Source organism: Colobus angolensis, unplaced genomic scaffold (genome assembly GCF_000951035.1).
Source record: "Colobus angolensis palliatus isolate OR3802 unplaced genomic scaffold, Cang.pa_1.0 Scaffold518, whole genome shotgun sequence".
NCBI lineage: Eukaryota > Metazoa > Chordata > Mammalia > Primates > Cercopithecidae > Colobus > Colobus angolensis.
Window position 1 is genome coordinate 1,707,879 of NW_012118688.1, and position 26,168 is coordinate 1,734,046.

At 36.7% G+C, this 26,168-nt stretch overlaps 1 protein-coding gene across 1 annotated transcript in view; it reads left to right on the top strand.

The window, feature by feature from the left end:
* The first annotated feature begins 481 nt into the window (after positions 1 to 481).
* The window catches only part of CFAP47 (cilia and flagella associated protein 47), a 455,808-nt gene continuing 430,121 nt past the window's right edge, over positions 482 to 26,168 (top strand). The window contains exons 1-4 of the mRNA XM_011960616.1: positions 482 to 723; positions 4,795 to 4,946; positions 18,273 to 18,388; positions 25,297 to 25,435. Of these exons, the coding sequence (XP_011816006.1) occupies positions 529 to 723; positions 4,795 to 4,946; positions 18,273 to 18,388; positions 25,297 to 25,435 (602 nt within the window). The 5' untranslated portion in view covers positions 482 to 528. The remainder of the gene's footprint in view (positions 724 to 4,794; positions 4,947 to 18,272; positions 18,389 to 25,296; positions 25,436 to 26,168) is intronic.

The window sequence follows — 26,168 nt, forward strand, 5'->3', positions numbered from 1 at the left end:
TGCCTTAATAGACCACGTGAGCACATCACTTTCACTGATCTTTTTTTTTCTTTGTAAATTTAAATTTTAATTGAATTATAAGGCCAGTTTACAGTGCATCTGTGGGCAGATTTCTTTGAAATGCATGGTACTTTAAACTTGGTCTTAAGAGAGGTCCAGGAAAATGCCCACTAAGCCTCTGTGATTTTAATACCTTGCCAGGCCATGGCAAAGTGAGATGCCTCTGACGTTTGGGCTGCTACAGAGTGTTTTTCAGTTACTCTGGTGACACCTGTGACCTGAGGGTTATTCTATTCGCGTTACCAGCTCGCGCAGGTTGGGAGGCGCCAATGAGAGCAGGGCTTGAAACTAGCGCTTGGCGTCTGATGGTTGCCTAGCGACGGTCGTCGACGCTAATCCTTGGCCGGGCAGATCCACATCTGTTTTCTGGCTACTGAGAGGGCAACCATGAACACCCAAAGGGGTTCCCTCGCCGTGAACACCCAAAGGGGTTCCCTCACCATAAGCATCCAAAGGGGTTCCCTCGCCATGAGCATCCAAAGGGGTTCCCTCGTCCCCCGGGATGTGGGTAGCCCGGGGAAAGACATGCAGCTGCGGGTGATCCCGGCTGAGGTGAAGTTCCTGGACACGATGGCCGGGAGGGTGTACCGCCTCCCGATTACTGTGCATAATCTTGGCCGCTGGAACCAGAAAATCCGATTTAAGGAGCCCATCAAGCCACAGGTGACACACTAAGGGGTACTGGGAGCAGGACCTTGTGAGAGCGCCTCCTCACACGGAGTCTCTCTTTGCCCCAGGGAGTAGTCATCTGGCTCCTGCGGGGATGGAGGGAGGATTGGGCTTCCTGGGAAACAGTGACAGGTTTCTCTGTGTGTGTGTGTGTGTGTGTGTGTGTGTGTGTGTTTTTTCCCCCCTCTTTGTTTTCTGTTTCGTTAAGGATTAGGAGATGGGGAGGGCAGGGTGGAGAAAAGCTGACTTAGAGCCTCCCCACTTTCTTCCACCTGGGTTTAGAAACTTGTTAACTCCCCAACATCTGTGCAACTTGGTTTTATGATTTTGCTGTTGCCTTAAGAATTATGAGAACAAAATTTTCTATTAACTGTCCTTTGAATCATAAAGTGCCTGATAACTCCAGCAACTGTAGGATTAGTGGAAAGGTTCATTATTTCATATTTTAACAAACATTTGTTAAGCACCTACTCTATAACAGACATTTGTTAAGCACCTACTCTATAACAGGCAATAGACATGAGGAATACAGAGTGGACACAGCCCTGCCCTCATAGAACTTAGAAACTAATGAGGGGGTTTTAGTACATATCTAACCATCAAGATAGTTAATGTTCTGAGAGGGTGTTTCTTTCTTATAATTTAAAAGTGGGCAGAATTTCCTCTGTATCTCACTGTGTTATTTTATATCATGTGTGTGAATGGATGATGATTAGTTCAGTATGATCACATTTTCTCAGGAAATTTTTGATATAGGAAACGTGATAAGAATTTTTGAAATATAAGCAGTAAATAACTGAAAAGTTCAAGAGATATTCCTAATGAAAAATAGTGTTGAATACAGCCTGACTTATATGTGCAGAAATAAAAAGATGTCCATATTTTTAGATTAAATTTACATATATTTCTTTGTATATTTGTAGAAAAACCTATGTTAATGATTAGAAGAGCAATGAGAAAAAGGACTTCCATGTTCTAATTTTTGCTCTGTTAAAAAATCGATGTATTATTTACTTACACTAAAGTGCACAGATCTCAAAAGTAAAGTTTGATGAATTTACAAAAAAATAAATATATATGTGTGTGTAGACAGATAGCTAGATATATAATCTCCATTAGCTACCACCTGGATCAAATAATAGAATATGTTCACCACCCAAGATCACCAGTGCTTCTTCCTTACAGTACCTGGAGTAATCACCCTGTGGAACTGACCACTATTCTGATTTCTAACACCATAGATTAGTTTGGCCTGTCCTTGGCTTTCATATCGATGGAATCAGGTTTTAATGATTTTTATATTTAAATATTTTTATTAAAAAGTATATCTCAAGAGACTATTGACTCCTCTTTAAATCAAAAAGTACTTGCTTACTCCAAATACTGTAAAATTAGGGAAAGGCTGTGTTATTTCACTACCTTAGCACATATTTATTGAACAATTAAATGTGTATCTGAAAATACTTTCTTTTGAAACTCAAGCTGGTGGTAATGTTTGGATGTGGACAAACACTATTTTATGGATGTTCAGGGGACACTTGTATGGATGCTTTCTGTGCAGTAACAAGAAAAATATTATAATTGGTTTCATTTCGGTTTATATCTAGGATATAATAGAAAACAATTCATTCCACAAGTCTTGACATTGACAAGAGAACATCCAGATATACTTACTAGTTAGAAGCCAGTATCAGTGTGAATTCTCCTTTGTTGCAAGACTATGAAATACACTCCTGATCCTTCATAAAGGGAATTAGATAAATAGTGAAAAGTGCATCTTGTGGGGGTGGGGGATAAGAAAAAGTAAAAACAAGGTGCTGTGGAGAGGTCATTGTCATCATCACTATTATAATTATTCAGAAAATGATTCCTCTAACATACAGCAGTGCTTGTTTTTCACCCAGACTCAAGAACCTGTATTGACCCTATGTATTTTTACAACTATATTGAGCACCTTCCTCGCTTCTTCTCCACTTTTAATATCCATTCTCTAAGACAAAGCCAAGTACACTCCTTCCTAGCCCACAATAATCATGTCCTCTCATGGATTTTCATGACACTTATGTCTGTATCACTCATATGGCGCTTAACTAGTCCCTGGCTTATATTTAATTTTCAAGGGGTTTGTAGTCTGCTTCCTTAAAGAGATTATATATTCAGGACAGGGACTCTTTCTAGTTGAAGGGGAGGAAGTGCTTATGATTTAGAGTCAGATAGATATGTTTTTGAATCTTCACTTCCTGAGTGACTTCAGACATTAATTATACTTTACATATCCAGTTCCCTCATCTATATACTGAAAGCCTTAATATCAGCCTCACAGGACTGTAGAAGTGTGTTTCCATAAGATAACAGATGTAAAATGCTTGACACATTATAAATGCATAACAGATATTATTTCTCTTTTTTCTCCCTTTATATTTTTCCTGGCATCAAGCAAATGTCTTACTAGAACAAAAGTGTTTTTATCCTCTTCGTTATATTCTTCTTTTATATTTCCTCCAAGTTATGAAGCTCAAATTCCCATGAATAAAGCGTATACAATATACATATGAGCGCCGGGCACGACGGCTCATGCTTGTGATTCCCAGCACTTTGGGAGGCTGAGGCGGGTAGATCGCGAGGTCAAGAGATTGAGACCATCCTGGCCAACATGGTGAAACCCCGTCTCTATTAAAAATATAGAATTAGCTGGGCATGGTGGTGCGCACCTCCCAGCTACTCAGGAGACTGAGGCAGGAAAATTGCTTGAACCTGGGAGGTGGAGGTTGCAGTGAGCCGAGATTGCACCACTGCACTCCAGCCTGGTGACAGAGCGAGACTCCGTCTCAAAGAAAAAAAAAGTATATATATATACACACACACACATATATGTGTATATAAATATATATATACTTTTATATATATGTGTATATATATACTTATATATATGTGTGTATATTTATGCACAAACACATATGTACGTGCATGTGGGTATATATTATGTATGTATATGATTGAGCAACATTTTTATTAGGTTGTTCTTCCTTTTTTCTGTATTTAGATTTTAAGCTTCTTAGAATAGAGGCCATATTAGTTCTATATGTATATTTTTAAAGTAGCCTATTGGCATTTATATGTTTCTTAGCTACCTGCATTGTCAGATTCAAGTTGTGTACTCTTGAAAGCATATCTTAAAGATCTGGAATCAGATAGATATAAACATGAGCATTAAGTCTTTGCCTTTAGGTACATAAGACAAATATCACATGCTCTCACTTATATGTGAAATATAAAAATTCAGACTCGTAGGAGAGAGTAGAATGGTGGTTACCAAAGACTGAGGGTTGAGGTGGGCAGAGAAAGGAAAACTGTTGGTCAAAGGGTACAAAATTTCAGTTAAACAGGAAGAATTAGTTCGGGTGATCTATTGCACAGCAAGGTGACTATAGTTAATAATAATGTATTGTATATCTCAAAATTGCTAAAAGAATGGATTTTAAATGTTCCCAGTACAAATAAATAAGTGACGTGATGGATATGTTAATTAGCCTGATTTGCTCATTCCACAATGTATACCTGTATTAATACATCATATTGTACTCAACGAATATATACAATTATTTGTCAATTAAAAATAAAATTAAAAAGTCTTTGGCATTAGGGCAGGAATAGAGCCTGTATTTTGATAATAATATAACACTCCTAACTATAGTTGCTCACGTTGTTTATTTATTTATTTTTTGAGATGGAGTCTTGCTCTGTCACCCAGGCTGGGATGCAATGGTACGATCTCGGCTCACTGCAATCTCCATCTTCTGGGTTCAAACAATTCCCCTGCCTCAGCCTCCTGAGTAGCTGGGACTACAGGTGGGCACCACCACACCTGGATAATTTTTTGTATTTTAGTAGAGATGGGGTTTCACCATGTTGGCCAGGATGGTTTCGATCTCCTGAACTCATGATCCACTGGCTTCCACCTCCCAAAGTGCTGGGATTACAGGCGTGAACCATTGTGCCCGGCCACGATATTTTTTTTTATAAGGAGTTAAGATGTATCATTTGATTCTCTTTCTCCCACTGAAGTTCAAACTGATATTGACCAGTCTGGATAAAGAACTTGCTTCTGGCCTTCAGATGACAGCTATGGTGGAATATCATCCTGATAAAGATGAAGACATTTTTGACCGACTACTTATTTCAATAGAAAATAAAACAACAGAAATTCCTCTAATTGGGTATGTAATCTTCACAGTTCATGCTGACGTTTTGAATACTCTTTAAATAAAAATGAGGGTCAAAGTAATATTCTGTATTTTTTCTGACATAATTTCCTTACAGTTGAACTTAAAGGACACATTTTTAGAAAATTGTAACGTTCGTAAGAAATGAAACCTCATTCTCTGTTATTTTTATTAAAATAACAACATTTGACAATTGAATGTATTAATAATTGGATTTTTGCAAACTTGTATTCACATTTTAAGTTAATTTTAAAGTATTGTCAGGTTCACGTCACTAAATTTTAAATTAGGCAAATGTTTGGTGTCAAAAAAGTCAAAATGCTGTTCTTCTGAGACTGGTTGAAAAATGTGGATGGATATGAGTATAAAAAAGAGCTAAGTGACTGACTTGGTTGTTACAAATTATTTATTTGACCAGGATGAATGATGATTCATTTGTTGTTTTTTAATATTAAAAAGTATATTTCTGTTCATTGTAAATTTATCTATCAAAATTAGTGTTAAAATTTACAGTGTTTATTTATATACATACATGTGTGATCCTCCTTTTCCCCAGCAAAATGTGGTTTCCATAGGTGTTTTCTTTTGCCTCTATTTTCTCAACACCTACAGAATTAATTTGGAATATTTTCTGCTGATTACATGGTATTAGATATATACCTTTTTAAAAAATTCCCTTTTATTCAAGCTGGGTGCAGTGGCTCATGCCTATAATCCTAGTACTTAGCACTTTGGGAGGCCAAGGTGGGTGGATCGCTTGAGCTCAGGAGTTGGAGACCAGCCTGGGCAACATGGTGAAACCCCACCTCTACAAAAAATACAAACAAAAAAAAAAAATAGCTGGGAGTGGTAGTGCCTGCCTGTAGTCCCAGCTACTTGTAGGGCTGAAGCAAGAGGATCACTTGAACCCAAGAGGTAGAGGCTACAGTGAGCTGAGATCATGCCACTGCACTCCAGTCTGGGTGACAAAGTGAGACCCTGTCTAAAAAAAAAAAAAATTCCCTTTCTTTTTCATTTCTATGAGCTAAATTTAGATCCTCAATTATTTTGTTTCTTCGTGTTGTTGAGAAGTTCTGATTTAGTACATCATCCCATTTTGCATAGGAATCAAACAGTAGACACATGGTAGGAAAAAAACAAGCTATTAACCCAGTATAAATATTTAACTTGTGTTTTGCAATTTAAGTAGAGCCATTTTGGATGCATTCTGCACTTTGACTTATCTATGAGTGGCACTCAGATTTGCTTGTTTGTGGTATGTATGGAGAGATAGGTTGAAGATGCTTCTGTCCTCGAAAACAGATTTTTTTCTTGTTTCCAGAGTTTTGTTTCTTGTTTCTGATGCCCTCTCTCATCAGAAGTCTATTTCTCACCACGGTTGCAATATAAGGAGAGCACTGCCCCTCTTTTGGTGTGATGGACAAGGTTGAAGGAAGGGGTGTGTGTGTGTGTGTGTATATGTGTGTGTGCTTGTGTGTTATCAATTTCTATACATTTTTTATCACCTGTGTAGGTTCTTGTATCCACCACCACAGTCAAGATAGTGAACAGTTCCAATACCACAAGGAAATCCCTCCTGTTGCTTTATTACAACTGTATCTACTTCCCTTCTGCCTCACACCCACAATCCCTAAACTGTGGATACTGCTAATCTGTTGTCTAAAATTTTTGTCATCTCAAATATATTACATAAATTGAATCACATACTATGTAGCCTTCTGTTTTTTTCTTGCAGCAACATTTCTTGCAGCAAAATCTTGCAGGAGATTCAGCCAAGTTGTTGAATGTATCAATATTTTGTTCCTTTTTATTGCTGAGTAGTATTCTATGATATATATATATTTGTTTAACAGTTGACCTGTTGAAGAACAAACGGACAGATTCCAGTTTTTAGCTATCACAAATAAGCTGTTTTAATATTCTTGTACAAGTTTTGTGTGAGCATAAGTTTTTATTTTTTCTGGGATAAATGCTCATGAGTGTAATTGTAGGGTCACATGGTAATTACGTATTTTGTTTAACAGAAAATCCCAAATTGCTTTTCAGAGCGCCTATACCATTTTACATTTCAAATAGTGATACATGAGTAATCCACTTGGATGATATATTTGCCAGTATTTTTTGCTTTCATCACTATTTAAAAATTTTAGCTATTCTGATAGATATTTAATGGAATCTCTCCATAGTTTTAATTTGCATTTCCCTGATGACTAATGATGTTGACAACATATTTTCAGGTGCTTCTTTGCCATCTGAGTACCCTCTCTAGTGAAATCTCTGTTAATGTGTTTTTCTCATTTTCTGATTACACTGCTCTTTATTATTGAGTTTTGCAATTTCTTTGTATATTCTGGATACAAGCCTTTTGATGGTTATGTAGCTTGCAAATATGCTCTCCCAGTTTGAGGTTTGACTTTTCATCCTTTTAACAGGGTATTTTGTAGAACAAAAGCATTTTTTTAAATGATGCTCAATGATGTCCAATTTATCAATTTTCCTTAAATTAGTACTGCTTTTTAGTGTTAAGTCTAAGAACTCTTTGCCTAACCCTTGATCATAATGGTTGAAGATTTTCTCCTATTTTTAACTTTTAAAGTTTTACATTTAAGTCTATGATATATTTTGAATTAATTTTTGTATAAAGTGTGGTTTACATTGAGGTTCTAATTATTGCCTATAGATGTTCAATTGCTCCGACCAAATTTGTTGAAAAAGCTATTTTCCTTCATTGAATTGTATGCCCTTGATAAAAATCACTTCAGCATAATCTGCATTGGTCTATTTCTGTGTTCTGCATTTTTCCATTCATCTGTGTATCCATACGTTTGCCAACATCATGCTACCTTGATTACCTTTGCTATATAGTAATTCTTAATATCATGTACAGTAATTCTTCACGTGTTATTATTCTTTGTCACCATTAGTTTAGTTATCAAAATATCTCTACCTTTCCATGTAAGTTTTAGAATAATCTTTCTGAGCCTGAAAAAAAAATATTGCTGGGATTTTGAGAATAATTGAGCTTAGCTTATAGATCAATTTGAGGGAAATTGACATCTTTACTATGGTAAGTCTCCCCAAATATGAATGTGCTGTGTCTTTCCATTTATTTGGGTCTTCTTTGATTTCTTTTATCAGTATTTTATAATTTTCAGCACAGAGATTCTCTACATGTGTTGTTAACTATATAACTATTTCATTTTCTTTGGAGTGATTGCAAATAATATTGTGTTTTTAATTTTGGTTACTGAATATTCCTTGTTGCTATATACAGAGAAGTGATTGATTTTTGTTTGTTGACACTGTATCCTCTTACCTTGCTGAACTCCCTTTTTAGGAGGTTTTTGTATGTTTTCTAGATTCTTTGCCATCTTATATGTAGATAATTGTGTCATCTGCAGACAGGGATAGTTCATTTGTGTGTTTTTTCCCATTCCAAAGTATATGCTTTTTACCTTTTTTTCTTGCTTTATTTCCATGGCTAGAACTTACAGTATTATGTTGTGTGAGAGTGGTGAAACTGGGCTCGGTGGCTCACCCTTGTAATCCCAGCACTTCGGGAGGCTGAGGCAGGCGGATCACTTGAGGCCAGGAGTTCGAGACCAGCCTGGCCAACATGGAGAAACCTCGTCTCTACTAGAAATACAAAAATTAGCTGGGTGTGGCGGTGCACACTTGTAATCTTAGCTACTTGGAAGGCTGAGGCACAAGAATCACCTGAGCCTGGGAGGTGGAGGTTGCAGTGAGCTGAAATCATGCCAATGCACTTCAGCCTGGGTGTCAGAGTGTGGCTCATCGTGTATCAATTCTTTTTATATATTCTGGATTTTGATTTGCTCATGTTTTATTAGGGATTATTGTGTCCAAGTTTATTAGTGATATTGGTTTATAGTTTGTTTGATTGATTGATTGGTTTGCTTTTTTTTATTGTCATTGTATGATTTTGCTATCAGGATAGTGCCAGCCTCATAAAATGAATTTGGAAATGCTCCCTCTTCTGTATTCTAGAAGAACTTATTTAATATTGATAGCAATTATTTAAATGGTAGAATTCTTTAGTGGAACTGTCTAGCCTGGAGATTTTTCTTTCAGAATGTTTTAAATTATGAATTTAGTTTTTTAATTCTTATAGGGCTATTCATACTGCCTATATTATTATGTTGGTTGAGTTACTGTAGTTTCTGCTTTCCACGGAATTCTTCCAATTCTAAGTTGTCAAATTTATTATTTTAGAGTTGTTAGAATTTTTTTCTTATTATTTTAAAATAAAGAATAAGCTGCTGCATCTGTAGTGATACCCTTTCTTTCATTTCTGATGTTGAACATGTGTGTATTTTGTCCTTTTTTAAAGTATTGCTAGTGGTTTATCAACTTTATTGATTTTTTTTCCAAAGAATCAGCTTTCTATCGTTGACTTTCCTATCATTTTATTTTAAATTCTGTTGATTGCTGCTCTCTATTATTTCTTTTATTCTGCTTGATTTGAATTAATATTGCTCTTGTTCTAGTTTTTGATATTGGAAATTAGACAATGAGTTTGAGACAATTTCTCATTTCTAATGTAAATATGTAATGTTATAAATGACCCTCAGCACTGCTTTAGCTGTGTCCTACAAATTTTTATATGTTATATTTTTATTTTGACTGAGTTTTATGTATTTAATTTTTTTAAACTTTCCCTTTGACTCCTGGATTATTTAAAAGTGTGTTAATTTCCACAGGTTTATTATGGACCTATTTATGATCATTATTCCTTTCCGTTAGATTGATCCTTTTATTATATATAATATCCCTCTTTGTTCATGGTGATTTTCTTGCACTGAAGCCTCTATTATATATTAATGTAGCTTTTTGCACTTTTTTTCTGAGTAAAATTTGAATACTATGTTGTTTCCTATTTGTTTACTTTCACCCTACTATGGCCTTGAATTTAAACTGAGTTTCTTCTAAGCAGCAGCATATAGTTGGGCAATGGTTCCCTTCCCCATATTTTCAACCTCTGTCTTTTGATTATTGTATCTAGACTATTTATATTGAAGTTAATTTGTATATGCTATAACTTGTCTGCTTGTTTATTATTTGTTTTCTCATTGTTCTCTTTGTTTCTCATACTTCTGTTTCTCATTTTTGCAATCCTGTAGGTTAATTGAAGGTTATTTTAGGATTGCGCCTTGATGTATTTATACTGCTTTTTTACATCTCTTTGCATAATTATTGTAGTGGTTTCTCTGGGTATTTCAATATACATACGTGATATAATATTCTAGTGGCATAAACATTTTGTCACTTTAAGTGAAGCGTAGAAGCTTCATTTCCATCCAAGTCTTTTTTTCTTTCCCTACTTTTAAATATTACTATCTTGAGTATCTAAGGGTGTTATGATTCTTGTTTTCATCATCAAATATAATTTATAAAATGTATGAGAAAAAATATAGCTGATTGTATGTAGCTAGTGTTTTGCTATTTCCATTGTTCCTCCCTCCCTCCTTTCCTTCCTTCTTTGCTTTCTCCCTCCCTCCCTTCCTTTCTTCTTTCCTTGCTTCCCTCCTTTCTCTTTTTTGAGGCAGGGTCTTCCTCTGTTGCCCAGGTTGGAGTTCAGTGGTGTCAACATGGGTCACTGCAACCTCAAGTTTCTGGGCTCTAATGTTCCTCCCACCTCAGCCCCGCAAGGTGTGAGCCACTATGCCCAGCCTGCTCCATTTTTTTTCTTTCTCATACTCCAAGATTCTCTCTTTTATTATTTCCTGACTTTCTGAAGAACTTTATTATATTTAATATGTATATTTTTTTTGGCAGAGTCTCGCTCTGTCGTCAGTCTGGAGTGCAGGGGTGCGACGTCGGCTCACTGCAACCTCCGCCCCCTGGGTTCAAGTGATTCTCCTGCTTCAGCCTCCTGAGTAGCTGGGATTTCAGGCACACACCACCACGCCCAGCTAATGTTTTTATTTTTAGTAGAGATAGGGTTTCACCAGGTTGGCCAGGATGGTCTCGGTCTCTTGACTTTGTGATCTGCCCACTTTGGCCCCCCAAAGTGCTGGGATTACAGGCATGAGCCACCGCACCTGGCCATATTTAATTTTTATGGGTACATAGTATGTGTATATATTTCAGGTTTACCTGAGATATTTTGATACAGGCATGCAATGACTAATAATCACATCAAGGTAAATGAGGTATCCATCACCTCAAGCATTTATCCCTGTGTTACAAATAATCCAGTTACAGTCTTTCAGTTATTTTTAAATGTACAATTAAATTATTTTTTACTATGGTCACCTTGTTGTGATAGTAAATACCAGGTCTTATTATTTATTCTTTCTAACTATATTTTTGCATGCATTAACCCTCCCCCTTCTTTCCCACCCCCAACTACTCTTCCTAGCCTCTGGTAACCATCCTTCTACTCTTTATCTTCATGAGTTCAATTATTTTATTTTTTAGATCACACAAATAAGAGAGAAATAGAATGCTTGCTTTCTGTGTCTGGCTTATTTCACTTAACATAATGACCTCTAGTTACATCTATGTTGTTGTAAATGACTAGATCTCAGTTTTTATGGCTAAATAGTACTTCATTGTGTTTATGTAGCACATTTTCTTTATCCATTCATCTGTTGATGGACACTTGAGTTGCTTCCAATTCTTGGCTACTGTGAATAATGCTACAATAAACACGAGAGTGCAGATACCCCTTCAATACACTGATTTCCTTTCTTTGGGTATATACTGAGCAGTGAGATTGCTGGATCTTATGGTAGCTCTGTTTATAGTTTTTTGAGGAGCCTCCAAACTGTTCTCCTTTGCTTTGTGGTTGTACTAATTTACATTCCTACCAGCAGTGTGTGAGGGTTACCTTTTCTCCACATCCTTGCTAGCATTTGTTATTTCCTAACCTTTGGATAAAAGCCATTTTAATTGGGGTGAGATGATATCTCACTGTAGTTTTGATTTGCATTTCCCTGATGATCAGCGATGTTGAGCACTTTTTCATGTGACTCTTTGCCATTTGTGTATCTTCTTTCAAGAAATGTCTATTCAAACTTTTTGCCCATTTTTAAATTTAACTACTGATTTTTTCCTAGAGAGTTGTTTGAGGTCCTTATATATTCTGGTTGTTAATCCTTTGTCAGATGTGTAGTTTGCAAATATTTTTCCCATACTGTGGGTTGTCTCTTTACTTTGTTGATTGTTTCCTTTGCTGTGCACAAACTGTTTTACTTGATGTGATTCTATTTGCCAATTTTTGCTTTGGTTGCCTGTGCTTGTGGGGTGCTACTCAAGAAATCTTTGCTCAGTCTAATGTTCTGGAGAGTTTTCTGGGTGGGTCCAGGGGTACCATCCAGGAACAAGGGACTGGGGTAAAGTACCTTAGAAGTCTACCTATTGTACTGTGGCTGAGCTGGTACTCAAACCACATGACACTGTTCTTCCCAGTCTTTCCTTCCCTTTCCAGAGGCAGAGGAGCCTCACCCTATGGCTGCCACCACCACTGGCCCACAGGGTGTACTGCCAAGCTTACTACTGATGTTCTCTTAAGGTCAAAGGTCTCCTTAGTCAGCTTGTGGTGAATGTTGTTTAGTCTGGGACTCATCCTTCAGGGAAGTGAACTCACTTATGGCCCAGGGCAGGTCCAGAAATGCCATCCAAGAGTTAAGGCCTGGAATCAGGATCCCCAAAGGCCTGCTTGGTGTTCTGTACCTCTGTGGCCAAGCTGACACCTAAGGTATTAGATAAAACACTTTTACTTTTCCCTCCACTTACATCAGGTGGAAGGAGTCTTGCCCTGTAGCCACCACAGCTGGGAATGTGCTGAATCTCACCTGAAGCCAGCAAATTTCCAAGTGTCATCCAAGGCCCATGGCACACTACTTAGGTATCACTGCTGGTTACTCAGGGCCCAAGGGCTCTTTAGTCAGCAGGTGATGAATCCTGCCAGGACTGGGTCCTTCCCTTCAAGGCAATAGCTTTCCTTCTGGCCCAGGGTGTGTCTAGAAATGTCTTGTGTGAGCTAGGGCCTGGAAAGGTGACCTCACACCTCTGGCAGGTGCTCTATCCTGCCGTGTCTGAGCTGGTATCCAAGATTGAAGACAAAGTCCTCTTTATTCTTGCCTCTTCTCTCCTCAAGTAGAAGGAAGAGGTCTCTTTTGGAGCCATGAGCTGTGCAGCCTAGGGTTGGGGAAGGGTTGGCACAAGCACTCCCCTAGCCACACCAGCTGGTGTCTCAGTAGATTGTGTGTCTCCCGATGTCCACTGACTTTGACCCCAGTTTAACACTAGAACTCGTCTAGAAGTTACAGTCCTTGTGGCCTAGATCACCTTTCAAGTTTATCTAGGGTCCTAGAGCATGTTAGCTCATGGTGGCAAGGCTTGCTAGAACTCAAGTCGTGACCACTGGGATAGGTGATTCCTCTCTGGCTAGGGCTGGTTTAAATGTTCCTCCCATGGGCAGGCATCAGCTTAGTTCCCCTGTTTTACTTTCTGCTGTGACAGGGCAGCACTGAGTTCAATGCAGTGTCTCACAATTGCTGTGCTCTTCGTCCCTCAAATGCACAGATTCTCTCTCCTTGCCATGCTGCCATTGCGGGAATTGGGGAGGGTTGACAAAGGAAACTGTGTTTCCTACACTCTTGGCTGCCTCTTTTGGTGATATGAAGTGCAAACCAGGTACTGTGAGTGCTCACCTGATTTTTGGTTCTTACGAAGTTGCTTTTTTTTTTTTTTTTTCATATAGATAGTAGTTTTTTTTTTTTTTTTTTTTTTTTTGAGACGGAGTCTTGCTCTGTCGCCCGGGCTGGAGTGCAGTGGCCGGATCTCAGCTCACTGCAACCTCCGCCTCCTGGGTTTACGCCATTCTCCTGCCTCAGCCTCCCGAGTAGCTGGGACTACAGGTGCCCGCCACCTCGCCCGGCTAGTTTTTTGTATTTTTTAGTAGAGACGGGGTTTCACCGTGTTAGCCAGGATGGTCTCGATCTCCTGACCTCGTGATCCGCCCGTCTCGGCCTCCCAAAGTGCTGGGATTACAGGCTTGAGCCACCGCGCCCGGCCTAGATAGTAGTTAAATTGGTGTCCTTGTAGGAGGGATGATAGGTGGAGCCTTCTATTCTGCCTTCTTGCTCTGCCCACTTGAAGAATGTTTTTAGATGATCTTTAAGGGTGTGTTTGCTAGTGACAAGTTCTTTTAGTTTTTCTTTGTCTAATGTCTGTATTTCCCCTTCATTATCAAACATAGTTTTAACAGATATCGAGTTTTCAGTTGACAGTTTTCTTTTTCTTTCAGTACTTGAAAAATATTGTGACACTTCCTTCTGGACTCCATGGCGTCAGATACGATACGTGCATTCATTTAATTTGGTGCTTCTCTATATGGAACACATTCTTTCTTTCTGGCTGATTTCATGATTTTTGTTTTTATCTTTTGTTTTGAAAAGTTTAATGATGATATGCCTTGACATGATTTTCTTTGAGTTTATCAGGTTTGGGTTCACTCAGCTTTTTGAGTTTGTATGTCAGTGTCTGTTGCCAAGTTTTGGAAGTTTTAGCCATTATTAGCATTTAACTATTATTTCAGCCCCTTTCTCTTTCTTCTCTTTTTCTGAGACTTTAATGATGCAAATATTGGATCATTTGTTTTGTCCCACAGATCCCTGAGACTTTGCTCATTTTTTTCTCTTTCTCTCTCAGTCTCTGTCCAGTCTGGTTGAATTCTATTAATCTAGCTTCCTTTTCACTCATTTTATCTTCTGCTATCTCCATCCTGGTATTGTGTTCATCACTATGTTTTTATTTTGGTTATTGTATTATTCAATTCTGTAATTTCCATTTGATTCTTTTTTATAACTTGTATTTATTTGCTGAGATTTTCTATTTATTCATTACTTTAAAAAAAAAAACTTGAAATTGTTTGTTGCAGCATTTTTGTCAGTTGCTTTAAAATCCTTGCCCGATAATTTCAACCTGAGGTTCATCTTGGTTGACATCTGTTGATTGTCTGCTCTCATCAAAATTGTTATTTTTTTGGTTCCTGGTATGACAGGTGATATTTGATTGAATGCTAAATGTTTTTTTCTGTTATGTTAGGAGACTCTGGGTCTTATTTAAATCTGTTATTTTAACAGGCACACGCCCCATTTATGTTCAGCATGTTTTTCTTAGCCTATTTTGTATGCTGTGGTTGTGATGACAATTTAGTTTTCAGTATGTTTGCGGTATTATTTTGATCCATTTTGTTTATGTGTTATCACTACTGCTCCCACTGTCTTCTGTTGGTGCTTCCTGAAGGAGTGGAGGCAATTTTTTTTTCCTCAGGCCTGACTGCCATGTCTCTTGGTAGAGGAGAAATGTGGTAAGAACCCTATACAAGTACCCCTCTGGCTGCCCAGGTGTTCTGAGCAGATAGAGAAATCTGACTTATGGGGCAAAAAAGTCTGTTGTATTGGGCCAGTTGCTGTATCTAGATCTCTTGCAGGTCTTGCTCACCTTTCCAGGTGTCTCTGAGTGATCAAGGAGAGGTTTGAGCCAGCAGTGACAAAGAGGCTTTTCAGATATAGCTGCTTGCAATTGCTGGTTTTTTTTTTTTTTTCGTTTCTTTCTTTCTTTTTTTTTTTTTCCTGGTTTCCCCAAACTACCTTGGTGCCTTTGGACAGAAAGCTCCTTTTCTCAGGAGGTGAACTCCTGAGAAAGAGAACTCCTCTTCTGCAGGATCTCAGGCCTGGAGTAGAAGGAGAGTGCTTCCCCTTGTCACTTATGATTGGTATACCTCTTAATTGATCCCCAGACTGGCATTGTCTGGCTCACCTGGTGTGTTCAGGGGGGCTCCTGTTTGATCCAGAAAAAGAATGATTCTAACTAGGTCAGCAGGCAAAGAATACTGGGTCTGCGTGGCCTTTCTCTGTTGGTGGGGGAATTGTAAGACACCCTGCTGCTATTGTTTCTGCAGTCCCAGAGTTCTAAATCAGCCAGCTCTCCTTTTCACCACCTTTCATCATTCTCTTTTGCTTGCCTCATGTACCATTTTCAGGGTTTATAGTTGTGTTTAGTAGAAGGAACAGGAAAAAATGGGTTTGTGCTATATTTTCTGGACCAGAAGTTTGTATTTGTTTGTTTCTCTCCATTAGATTGTAAAATTCTTGAAGTCCAGGAGAGTTTTATTTTTTTCTATAATCTAAATTGTATATATTCAGTGAATGTTTTGTGAATAAACTTAGACCAACTGGATCTGAACTACTCCATAATGGCATGACTGGCATGTGATTTAAAAAACTGTCTTGGAGTGAGCACATTTATTTTTACTTTAGACTTTCTGTATATGGGTCAGACATGCAATGATCCTTCTATTTGTTGTGGAGTGAACCCTGAAAAAAGAAGAAAGAAAACAGAGAAATTACATGTTTTATTTCTACGTTTTCGCACATCAACCTGGACTAACAAAAGTGCCCTAGTTGGTAGATGATATAATTAGTGATTTTCAGAGCTTTTTTTCATATGTCTCCCAAAACTATGACCTTCTTTTATATTTAAAAATATCTACGAGTTTCATCATTAGTTTGAACACTTGTAAAGAGGTAATGACTTATATATAGTAAGTGTTACTATTTAAAAATAAGATACTTATATGCCTTTTAAAAATGTATCCAGTAGAATGAAAATATCAATAATATGTTAACAGGTGAAAAATTTACCTCTTCTCTTTTCCTCTTAAATTTGTAGCTCCATTCCATTTGTCACCACAGCATCACATCCTAATGTATTACATTTTTATGCATAGAAGTTTTTTTTCATGATCACCAGGAATAAAGTGCATAGGCAATTTGTCTATAGTTTATGTCTATATATGTATATGTACATATGAACATATGTGTGTGTACTGCATAAACAGATAAACAGATATGTGTTTAAATATACTTGCTATAGTCATAAATCCAGGCATATTTTTAACAGTTCTTAAAATGTTATTATTAATACAAATTGATTTAAACTCCATGTATGAAACTAAGTTTGACAAGTTTTTTTTAATAGAAAAGCAAAGTATTACTGGAAATATTTATAATCAGGTGAATGGAGCATTTTAAACTTTTATTTAGTTAGCATGTTTATGGATGATAGTTACTTATTGCTTATGTGAATCCCACATGCATTTTATCCCCATTTAAAATTTTTTGATATGGATACTGAGAGAAGTTTTCTCCAGAATGAGTAGATTGGAATGAAAGGATTTTATTGTAGTAATGTCTCTCAATTTTTTCAACTCTGTAAAGTTATAGGGTAAAATTACAGCAGTTGTTTATCAAGTATTATTTTTAACAATGTGTCAGCTAAGTCAGTTGTATTCCCCTCTTTTAATGTTGGTGAAAGAAAATTGGATAAACACGTTTATGTAAATAGATTTGTTACCTAATCATTTCAGTCACTCACTTTATCAATATCAACACCAATATTTTTGATTGTCCTTTAGTTTGGTGTCCCAGAGATGTTTCCACTCCAAAGCAATGCATCAGCATTAAATTAAGAAAAGACGACATCTATTTCTCCTTTTGTATAAAGAAATGGGAGAGGAATTGTGAAAAATGGACTGAGAAAACAAAATCTGTATAGACCTCTTTGTTCTATTTGTGTCAGCAAATATACTTAATGAGATAGTAAAATGGAGACACAGAGAAATCATTATATATTACCAAAATCTTAACACTGAAGTAGACTCCATCTCTCTTTTTCTCTCTCCCCTCCCACCCCGTGTGTGTGTGAAGTGTGAAGATTCCTAAGAAATTATTCTGAAGACCTTTTTCTACATCCAAAACAGGATAATAAACTTGGGGGTACTTTTTAACCATGAATGTCTAGCCAAATAGAAAATGTATGTAACTTTATGAGGTTTGTATGTAAGATGATAATGGATTTTTAGAAACTTGTATGAAGCCATGCTACAAATATGCTACAGTGAATTTTTTAGAAATACATATGAAAAATAAATTGTATCATTTTGTACTTACATCTTGTTTTAGACCCTAGATGATGTGTTGCAGCATCACTGCATTCTTTTATTTCATAAGATTTGGAAACATTCAAACTATTTATTTGGGATGGCATACCATGCACTTAGATGCATAAAGTCTCATTTCTTTTTTAAAAATGTAACCCATTACCTTGTTTTCATTTCTTTATTTCATAATTCCTTTTATTGAAAAATATGCCACCAGTAGACTTGTAAATAAACTGAAATGTCTTTTAAGGACATAAGTGTCCATCTATATTCCCCTACATATTTAACGATCAGGCTGTTACGATTGTTAAATTAATTATGTGGCCTTCTTTTCTCCTCCCTAGGTTGATTCCATCCTGTAAATTGGAAATTGAATCAGTAGTTAATTTTGGCACATTGGTTGCCAATAGTAAAGTGTATTCTAAAGAGGTTACTATCAAAAACCATGGCAAAGCTCCAGGTAAATGCTTCCTGTCATATTTACTTACACTTTTAGAAGAGTTGGTATTATTTGAAATCTATACTTCGTGTAATAGATTACCTAATTTAACTGAAAAAAGTCTATCATTTGAAATAGCTCAAAACCAAAGTCCTTAATAGTATTACTGTAAAAGACTGATAGGCAACAATTCAAAAAAAAAAAAAATGAACCTTCCTCCTTATGAGCCTGATTAATACAATCAGAAAATGACTGGTGATGTCCCTCAGGATAGGGGGCAGGATAGTGTCAGAGAAGTTATATCGTTCAGAGACAGAATTAGAGCACAGTGCCTTATTAGTCGTGTGATCTGGGGCAAGTGTTTTTAAGGATTTTGAACTTGAGATTCCTCATTTATAAACTGGGACTGACAAAATGTACGATGGTGAATTATGTACATATTTTGAATTGTGGTATTTTACTTGGCTCATCATAGATGCTTAATAAATATTTGTCTTCTTTCTCAATCATATTGAACTTTAAATTAACATCAAACTGCCTAGAAGGCTTTTACTTAATTTTTTTGTTGAAAGAATAAATGCTTCTCTCTTTTCCAGATTGAATTATTTCCAGGGATTCTTACTGTGGCCTAAGAGTTTACATAAGGATGTATGTGTGTGTGTGTGTGTGTGTGTGTGTGTGTGTACATTCATGTACACTTTAAACTGATAGCATACAGTAAGCACAGGATTGCTTATCCCTTCAGTCTCCTGATTCAGTGGCATGTGGGGTTGCAAGATTGCCATTTCTCCCAATCTAAAATGGGGACTAGCTCCAGACAGGGAGAGCATTTCTATCTGAGACTGTTTGTTGAATATATAAAGTAGGTCTTAAATCCAAGCCTCTTTTCCACTAACCGAGAGTGTTCTCTGGGGCCACCTGATTGAGCATTGGGAATTATGAAGACCAAGTCAGTCTGTCAGTTTACTGATTTCTTCTTAGGATACAAAGGAATAAAACTCATAACTGTTCCACATTGGATGTTACTCATCTCACTTTCCATGCTTTGGTTTTTAAATTAGTGCATGTCTGATGCCTGTGGGATTATAGAATATTAGGCTCGTTTGTAGCCTGACTTGAGTGTTAAGGAGGAAGTCTCTTATGGCAAGTGATATGGGCAATATGATCCTTTAGACTCTCTGGTTATATTTTAGAGCACTGATATTTAATTAAGGTATTTTTATTTGTATTATTTTGCTTTCCAGAATTTCTTTTAACTGTTGTCTGTTCAATAACCTTCAATGTTTTGATAGCAATAATATATTCCCTTTTTGTTCTAAAATCTCACCAAATTGTACAGTTTTATTTCATATGAAAGCTCTCTATAAGAAAAAAAGAAATATGGTTTTACTTTTCATTGAATATTTAATATAATTTTACTCAATAAATTAGAATAAGTACAATTAAGCTGTGTACTGGAATACATAATGTTTTAGGAAAAATAATGCACAATGACTATTAGGATTTTGTTAGTATTTTATGTGTATATAGTATTTGTAATACCTTGGTTGGGTTATTATAATTGAGTACTGTGAAATGTTAATGGCTATTACTTTACAAACTGAAACAAATTGTTATCAATGAATTACATTTTCTTAGTGTTGACTTTATCCCACATGCTTGGAGTCAGATCAGATTATTTTTTCTACTATTATCAAAATTGATAGTGTACATTACATTCAGAGTAGCTAGTGCCTATAAAGTGTCATAAAGTCCTTATTATCTACAAGCAAAATATATACATGTTCATGATAATGGCAATGTATGTTTATGAAGAAAAACGTTTTGAAAATAGATTCAGCCATCAAAGTTGATTTTAACATTTTTAAAAAGCATTTTATATGCTGAATTTTTTGTAGGTTTAGAGTCAAAGTTCAAATGCTTACAAACTTGTATGTATACCTAATAGGATATTTAAAACTCAACACTTGGCAGATTTAACATTTGTACATCTTTGTTTTCTCTCTCTGGTAGTATCACTGCAGTTATATCCTTTGTTTTTAGAGACCCACAAAGTTTATGTATGTAAAACTCCTTGATGATTTACTTTCATAGCCTCTTATGGAGTAAACATCCATGGATCTAGCCATATGTTTTTGAATAACTTTTGTTTCCTCATCCTTTATAAAAATGGTTCCTAAGTTTGCCCCTGTCTGTACAAAATAGTGCTTATCTTTTCTTTCTGAAGACATGTTCCATTCTCTATGGTGTCTCTAATGTTAGTACTTTGTAGGTTAATACATTCCATATTTACTTTTATGATTTTATGGTTTGATAACGCCACTATTGTTCCTCAGCTTTTGTCACTGAAGATTAGAAAAATAAATTATTAATTTAGCATGCCTTGAATTGAAATTATTTCCTCCTTAATGTGAGCATGCTTATTTATTTGTTATTTTTTAAAATGTTTGTGGATACATGGTAGGTGTATATATTTATGGAGTACATGAGATGTTTTGATACGGGTATCCAATGTGAAATAAGTACATTATGGAGAATGTTGAGTAGACTTTTTCTACTACAGTATTATAACATAGAACAGTCTCTCAAATTCCTGAGTGAGAGCCTTACACATCATTTCTGAGTTTGAACATCTACCTCAGAACTTACCATCCTTTAGGTTTATTTGGTCTACTTTGTCCAAAGTATATGACCGTTCATTTGCTCTTAATGCCCACTCTGCCTTTTCCCCTAATTAGCAGCATTATTTCTCTGCTTCATTGTCTAAAATATCCTGGAATCGTCTGTAAGCCAGGAAATTTGTCAAATTGTACCAAACCCAGAAGTGGTCCTGGGGATCTTCCATAGTAACTGACAAAAGCACCCCCTACTTATTCTCAGTGCATAATTCTTGTCTTCAATTTTTTTTTGGAAACTGATGCCATGGGATCTCCATATATTCTTCATGCATAACATAACCCTAATTTATAGGATTATATATTTTAACATATTCATAATTTATTTGGTTTAGTGATTTCTCGGAGTTTCACTAAAGAACCACGAAGCTTTTAATGAAAGATGATTAAACCCAGAAGGAATCTGTTAAATCCATACGAGCATTCTGAAGAGTCTCTAAAAATTAGTCATTTGGAAACATGTGGAGCCTCATACATATTTGGTGTGTTTAGAACCAAGGGAATTTTTAAAAATCATAGGAAATAGCAATAGCCTTGGTTACATGACAATTGATTTTTAATAGCATTCTATAGAACTACAGACTCTGGTTACCCTAGCTTGATCTTACAGATACTTTGAGACAAAAATCTGCTTAACAGTTTGTAAAATTTTTTTCAAGGAGTATAGACAACGTAACCATGTATACTGCACCACTCAGTGTCTAATTTGCTTCTCCAGAGAAGATAGAACAATCCAGATTCAAAAATCACACAGATTTGTGTGAGGGGCCCCTCCTCTCAGCTATAGCTGTGGGCACCCTTATGTTTTATATGCTCCCACTAAGTCTTATCAGTGGGCAAGTCTATAGGTCTGTTTTACGTGGCTTATTGGCAAAAGTTGACATAGTTGGTCACTGCCACTTTCTTGGGAAAACAAAACGAAAGCAATTCAAAGCCCTTTGGCTTTTGTGACAACTTGCTCTCTTATATAGAATACTAATTAATAACTCGGGTCCTGAAGTGAGGTTGAACAGGACCCAAATCTTAGTTGCATCACTTACTATCTGGGAGGCCTTGGGTAAGGAATTTGCGCTTCCGAAACATCCATTGTCTGACTTACATATTAGAGATAAAGATAGTACCTTCCTCCTCTAATGGTGGTGATGATTAATAAAATGCTTAGCACACCCTCTGGCATATATAACTTTTCAGGAAATATTAGCTATTTATGTTATAGTTATGATTTTTCTACCACCTCTCCCCTCTTCAATTCTCTTTCCTAGACTGGTGTTCCTTTTTGTCATATATTAAATGTGAATGTTTCCTAAGGTTTGCCATAGACTCTTATGTTTCTTCAGTCAAGGTACTCTCCTTGGACCATCACTTCTTTTCCTTTTATTTCACTGACTACTCCCAGATGTATACAATCCTGTGGGTATCCTTCAGTTTTCTCAAACTTAACAGCTTCCCCCAATACTTCTTTTCTCTTTTTCAATGAATGTTACCACTATGTATTTGGACAGTTTAGAAACTTGGCAAAATTTTCAACACCTCTCTCTCTTTCACTTCCTACCTCCCTAGTCAATTAGTAAATCTTATCTGTTCACTTCATAATTAAGCCAATAATCCTACTTTTCTCTGCCCAATGCCACTTTTTTACAAAAAGCCATTATCTTCCCTTGCCAAATAACTACATTAACCTAAATTATTTTCCTGATGTTACTTCCTTTTTAATTTATTTCCTACACATTACCTAGTGCCATATCTGAGAAGAAATGAAAATTTGATCACAAATATTCCATTTGTAACATTCTCTTTTCTTTTTCCTTTTTCTTTTTTTTTTGACAGAGTCTCACTGTGTCACCCAGGCTGGAGTGCAGTGGCATGATCTTGGCTCACTGCAACCTCCGCCTCCCAGGTTCAAGCGATTCTGCTGCCTCAGCCTCCCCAGTAGCTGGGATTACAGGTGTGCGCCACCACGCCCGGCTAAGTTTTGTATTTCCAGTAGAGATGGGGTTTCACTATGTTGACCTGGCTGGTCTCAAACTCCGGACCTCAAGTGATCCACCCACCTCAGTTTTCCAAAGTGCTGGGATTGCAATCATGAGCCACTGCACCTAGCCAACATTCTTTTTTTCAGTAACTCTCTTCTCTTAGGATGATGGTCTTGCTTCTGTTGTTACCAATTTAAAAAGCCAAGCAAATAGTTTTTATATTAAAGTTAAATAAGACATAGTCATGTTGTCATACCTGCAATTTAAACATATTTAGAAAATTAAACAGTATTCTTTCGTATTTTGTGTTGCTTCTGAATAAGTTTTTGAAATATTCACTTAAACTCTTTTGTCAAATTATGTCTAAGTGGTTACAATATGGGAAACTTTTTCACTGACTCAGCCTTAACTAAATTTATATACCTTTTCTTTTCTTACAGAATGGAGTCAATAATACCTATTTATTTGAAATGGATATAATTTTATATATTTTTGATTTATTTTATGATAGAAAAGTAACTTCAAATATTATGTTATTAGCACATCTATGAAATGATTGAATTGATCAATTTTGTTAGTTACTTTGCATTTTCAAATATTGTCTTTTTAATATTTTCATTACTTTTTTTGTGCTAACATTTTGTTTTCCTAAATTAAATGAATACATTTGGAAAATATCATCAGATGTGATTTAAGACTGGTGAATTCAGAATTTGCAAAGCTGTTTATTTTGGCACCATGCTCATTTGTGTTATAATGATAATAAAGGGACTAGTGATTGGCTGCTTCTATTTGTTGGCCATACTTTAAGTACTGCTTAGTGCTAAGCAGTGTGTGGGGCACTGCAACCACAGATATGAAAAAAAGATTGTATCTGATTTCAAGGACCGCATGCTCTAATGTAGGCACAAAACATTACCATAAATTAGGAACCATTTCTGCTTTCAGAATAAGAATCTTTGTACCTTCCTTCTCATATGCCATTTGATTTCAGAAACCAATCCCCTTTGCTGTTATCCTGTGTGCACTGGATAAATTCATCTCCTAGGGAATGATAATAACTATAAGTATTAGCCTGTGGTCAGAAATATCCAAGTGAAAATCTCATCTTCATTAGTTAGTTACTAACTGTAGTAGTTATTGCTATATAACAAACCACCCTAAAATATATTCAAACAGCAGTTATTTTGTAATTGATCATGTGGTCATGGGTATGCAGATTGATTGGAACTTGACTGATCTAGGCTGGGCTCATCTGGGTGCTCTGCTTCAAGCTGAGGCAACTGGGCCCGTTCTATTTCTCACTGCAGGTCTGTAGGTCAGCTGGGTGGCTCTGCTCCACATTTGCTCATTCTAGGGCATGCACCAAAAGGACAGCAGTTGCTGAGGAGAAACACTTCCCAAAGTCAAGGGGCTTGATCATGTAATTTACTTTGGCTAATAACATGTGGGTGTAATTGACAGCATGCCAGTTCCAACCTAGATGCGTTTCTACCATGGGAAGTGGGAAGTGTTTCTCCTGAGTAATTGCTGTCCTTTTGGCCCATGCCCTAGAATGAGTAAATGTGGAGCAGAGTCACCCAGCTGATCCACAGACCTGCAGTGAGAAACTCTGGAACAATAGGGCAAAGATACAAATGTGGAAAAAGGTGAAGAATTGTGGTCAACAAGCTAATCTACCACAGTGATTGTGTGACTTTGAACAAGTCATTCATCATTTCAAAGCTTCTGTTTTGTTTCTTATAAAATGGAGGTAATGATTGAAAATATTATATCATAGATTATTTATGGAAATTAAATAACCTATGCAGAGCTCTTAACATAAATGTCTGAATGTAGTAAGCAGATAATTTTAACTATTGGTAAGAGTTGAGTTCTAACAACAGGATCATATTTGTTGGGTGACCTCAGAGATTGGACTTACAATTAAAGCTTTAATTCTTGGTACACTGTAGACCATCTGCTCCAGGGGTATTCAATCTTTTGGCTCTCCTGAGCTACACTGGACGAGGAAGAGTTGTTTTGGGCCACACATCAAATACACTAACACTAACAATAGTTGATGAGCTTAAAATATCTAAACAAAATCTCATAATGTTGTAAGAAAGTTTATGAATTTGTGTTGGGCTGCATTCAAAGCCGTCCTGGGCTGCATGTGGCGCATGGACCACGGGTTAGGCAAGCTTGATCTACTCTGTGAAGTATGTTGGTCCCCTACGGAGAGTGTGCATGCAACACTGTAAGGGTCCAGATGTAAACCAACTGCTCTTATTCCCTACAGGCATATTTAAGACAGAATACTGCGGCCAATTACCCATCCTCATTTTTCCAACTAGTGGTATTGTGGATGCTAAGTCATCAGTGGTTATTAAAGTAGATTTCTGTGCAGACTGCCCAAGAATTGTAGATGAAGAGGCAATGTGAGTACATACTGTGGTTCTAAAAATTCTAATACGAATCTCAATGCTTTCCCGTTTAACCCTTCAGATGTGACTTTGATTGTATGTTAGCTCCTTTGTTCTTTCATTCAGCATTGTTCATTGAGTCTCTACTATTTGCCAAGCAGTAGGCTTTTAAGAAATGGGAAGAACTAGAGGATGGCATATGGGTACACATAACAGGATCTTCTAATTTGAATTTCATTGAGGTGAGAGAGTGGACCAAGGAAGGGCTCCACTAACAAGGTGATAGTTGAATCAAATACTTATTGGTGAGTAGTAATTAGCCAGGCAAAGAGCAGTGATGTGATTTGGGGTGTGTGTGTGTGTGTGTGTGTGTGTGTGTGTAGGGGTGGTGGGAGTTAGTGATGGGAGTAGCATAGAGGAGGGATTTCAGGCAGAGCAAGTAACATACTGGAAATCCTAGAGGCAAAAAGACAGTATTGCACACCAAGGGATCTTTGGCAATGTAGAATTAAAAAGATGGAGGTGGGGAGTGGCGGGAGACAAGACCAGAAAAACTGAATGGAATGGTCGAGTTTGAAGGGTTTTGTAGTCCAGTGTTTTTGTGCGGTATGTCTTAATTCATTGGTAGAATGTGCAATCAATATAATGGGCCATCACCAGTATTTTTAACAAACGACTTAAAAATATCAGAATGCATCTGTGGAGAGAGTGTGTGTGTGTGTGTGTGTGTGTGTGTGTGTGTGTGTGT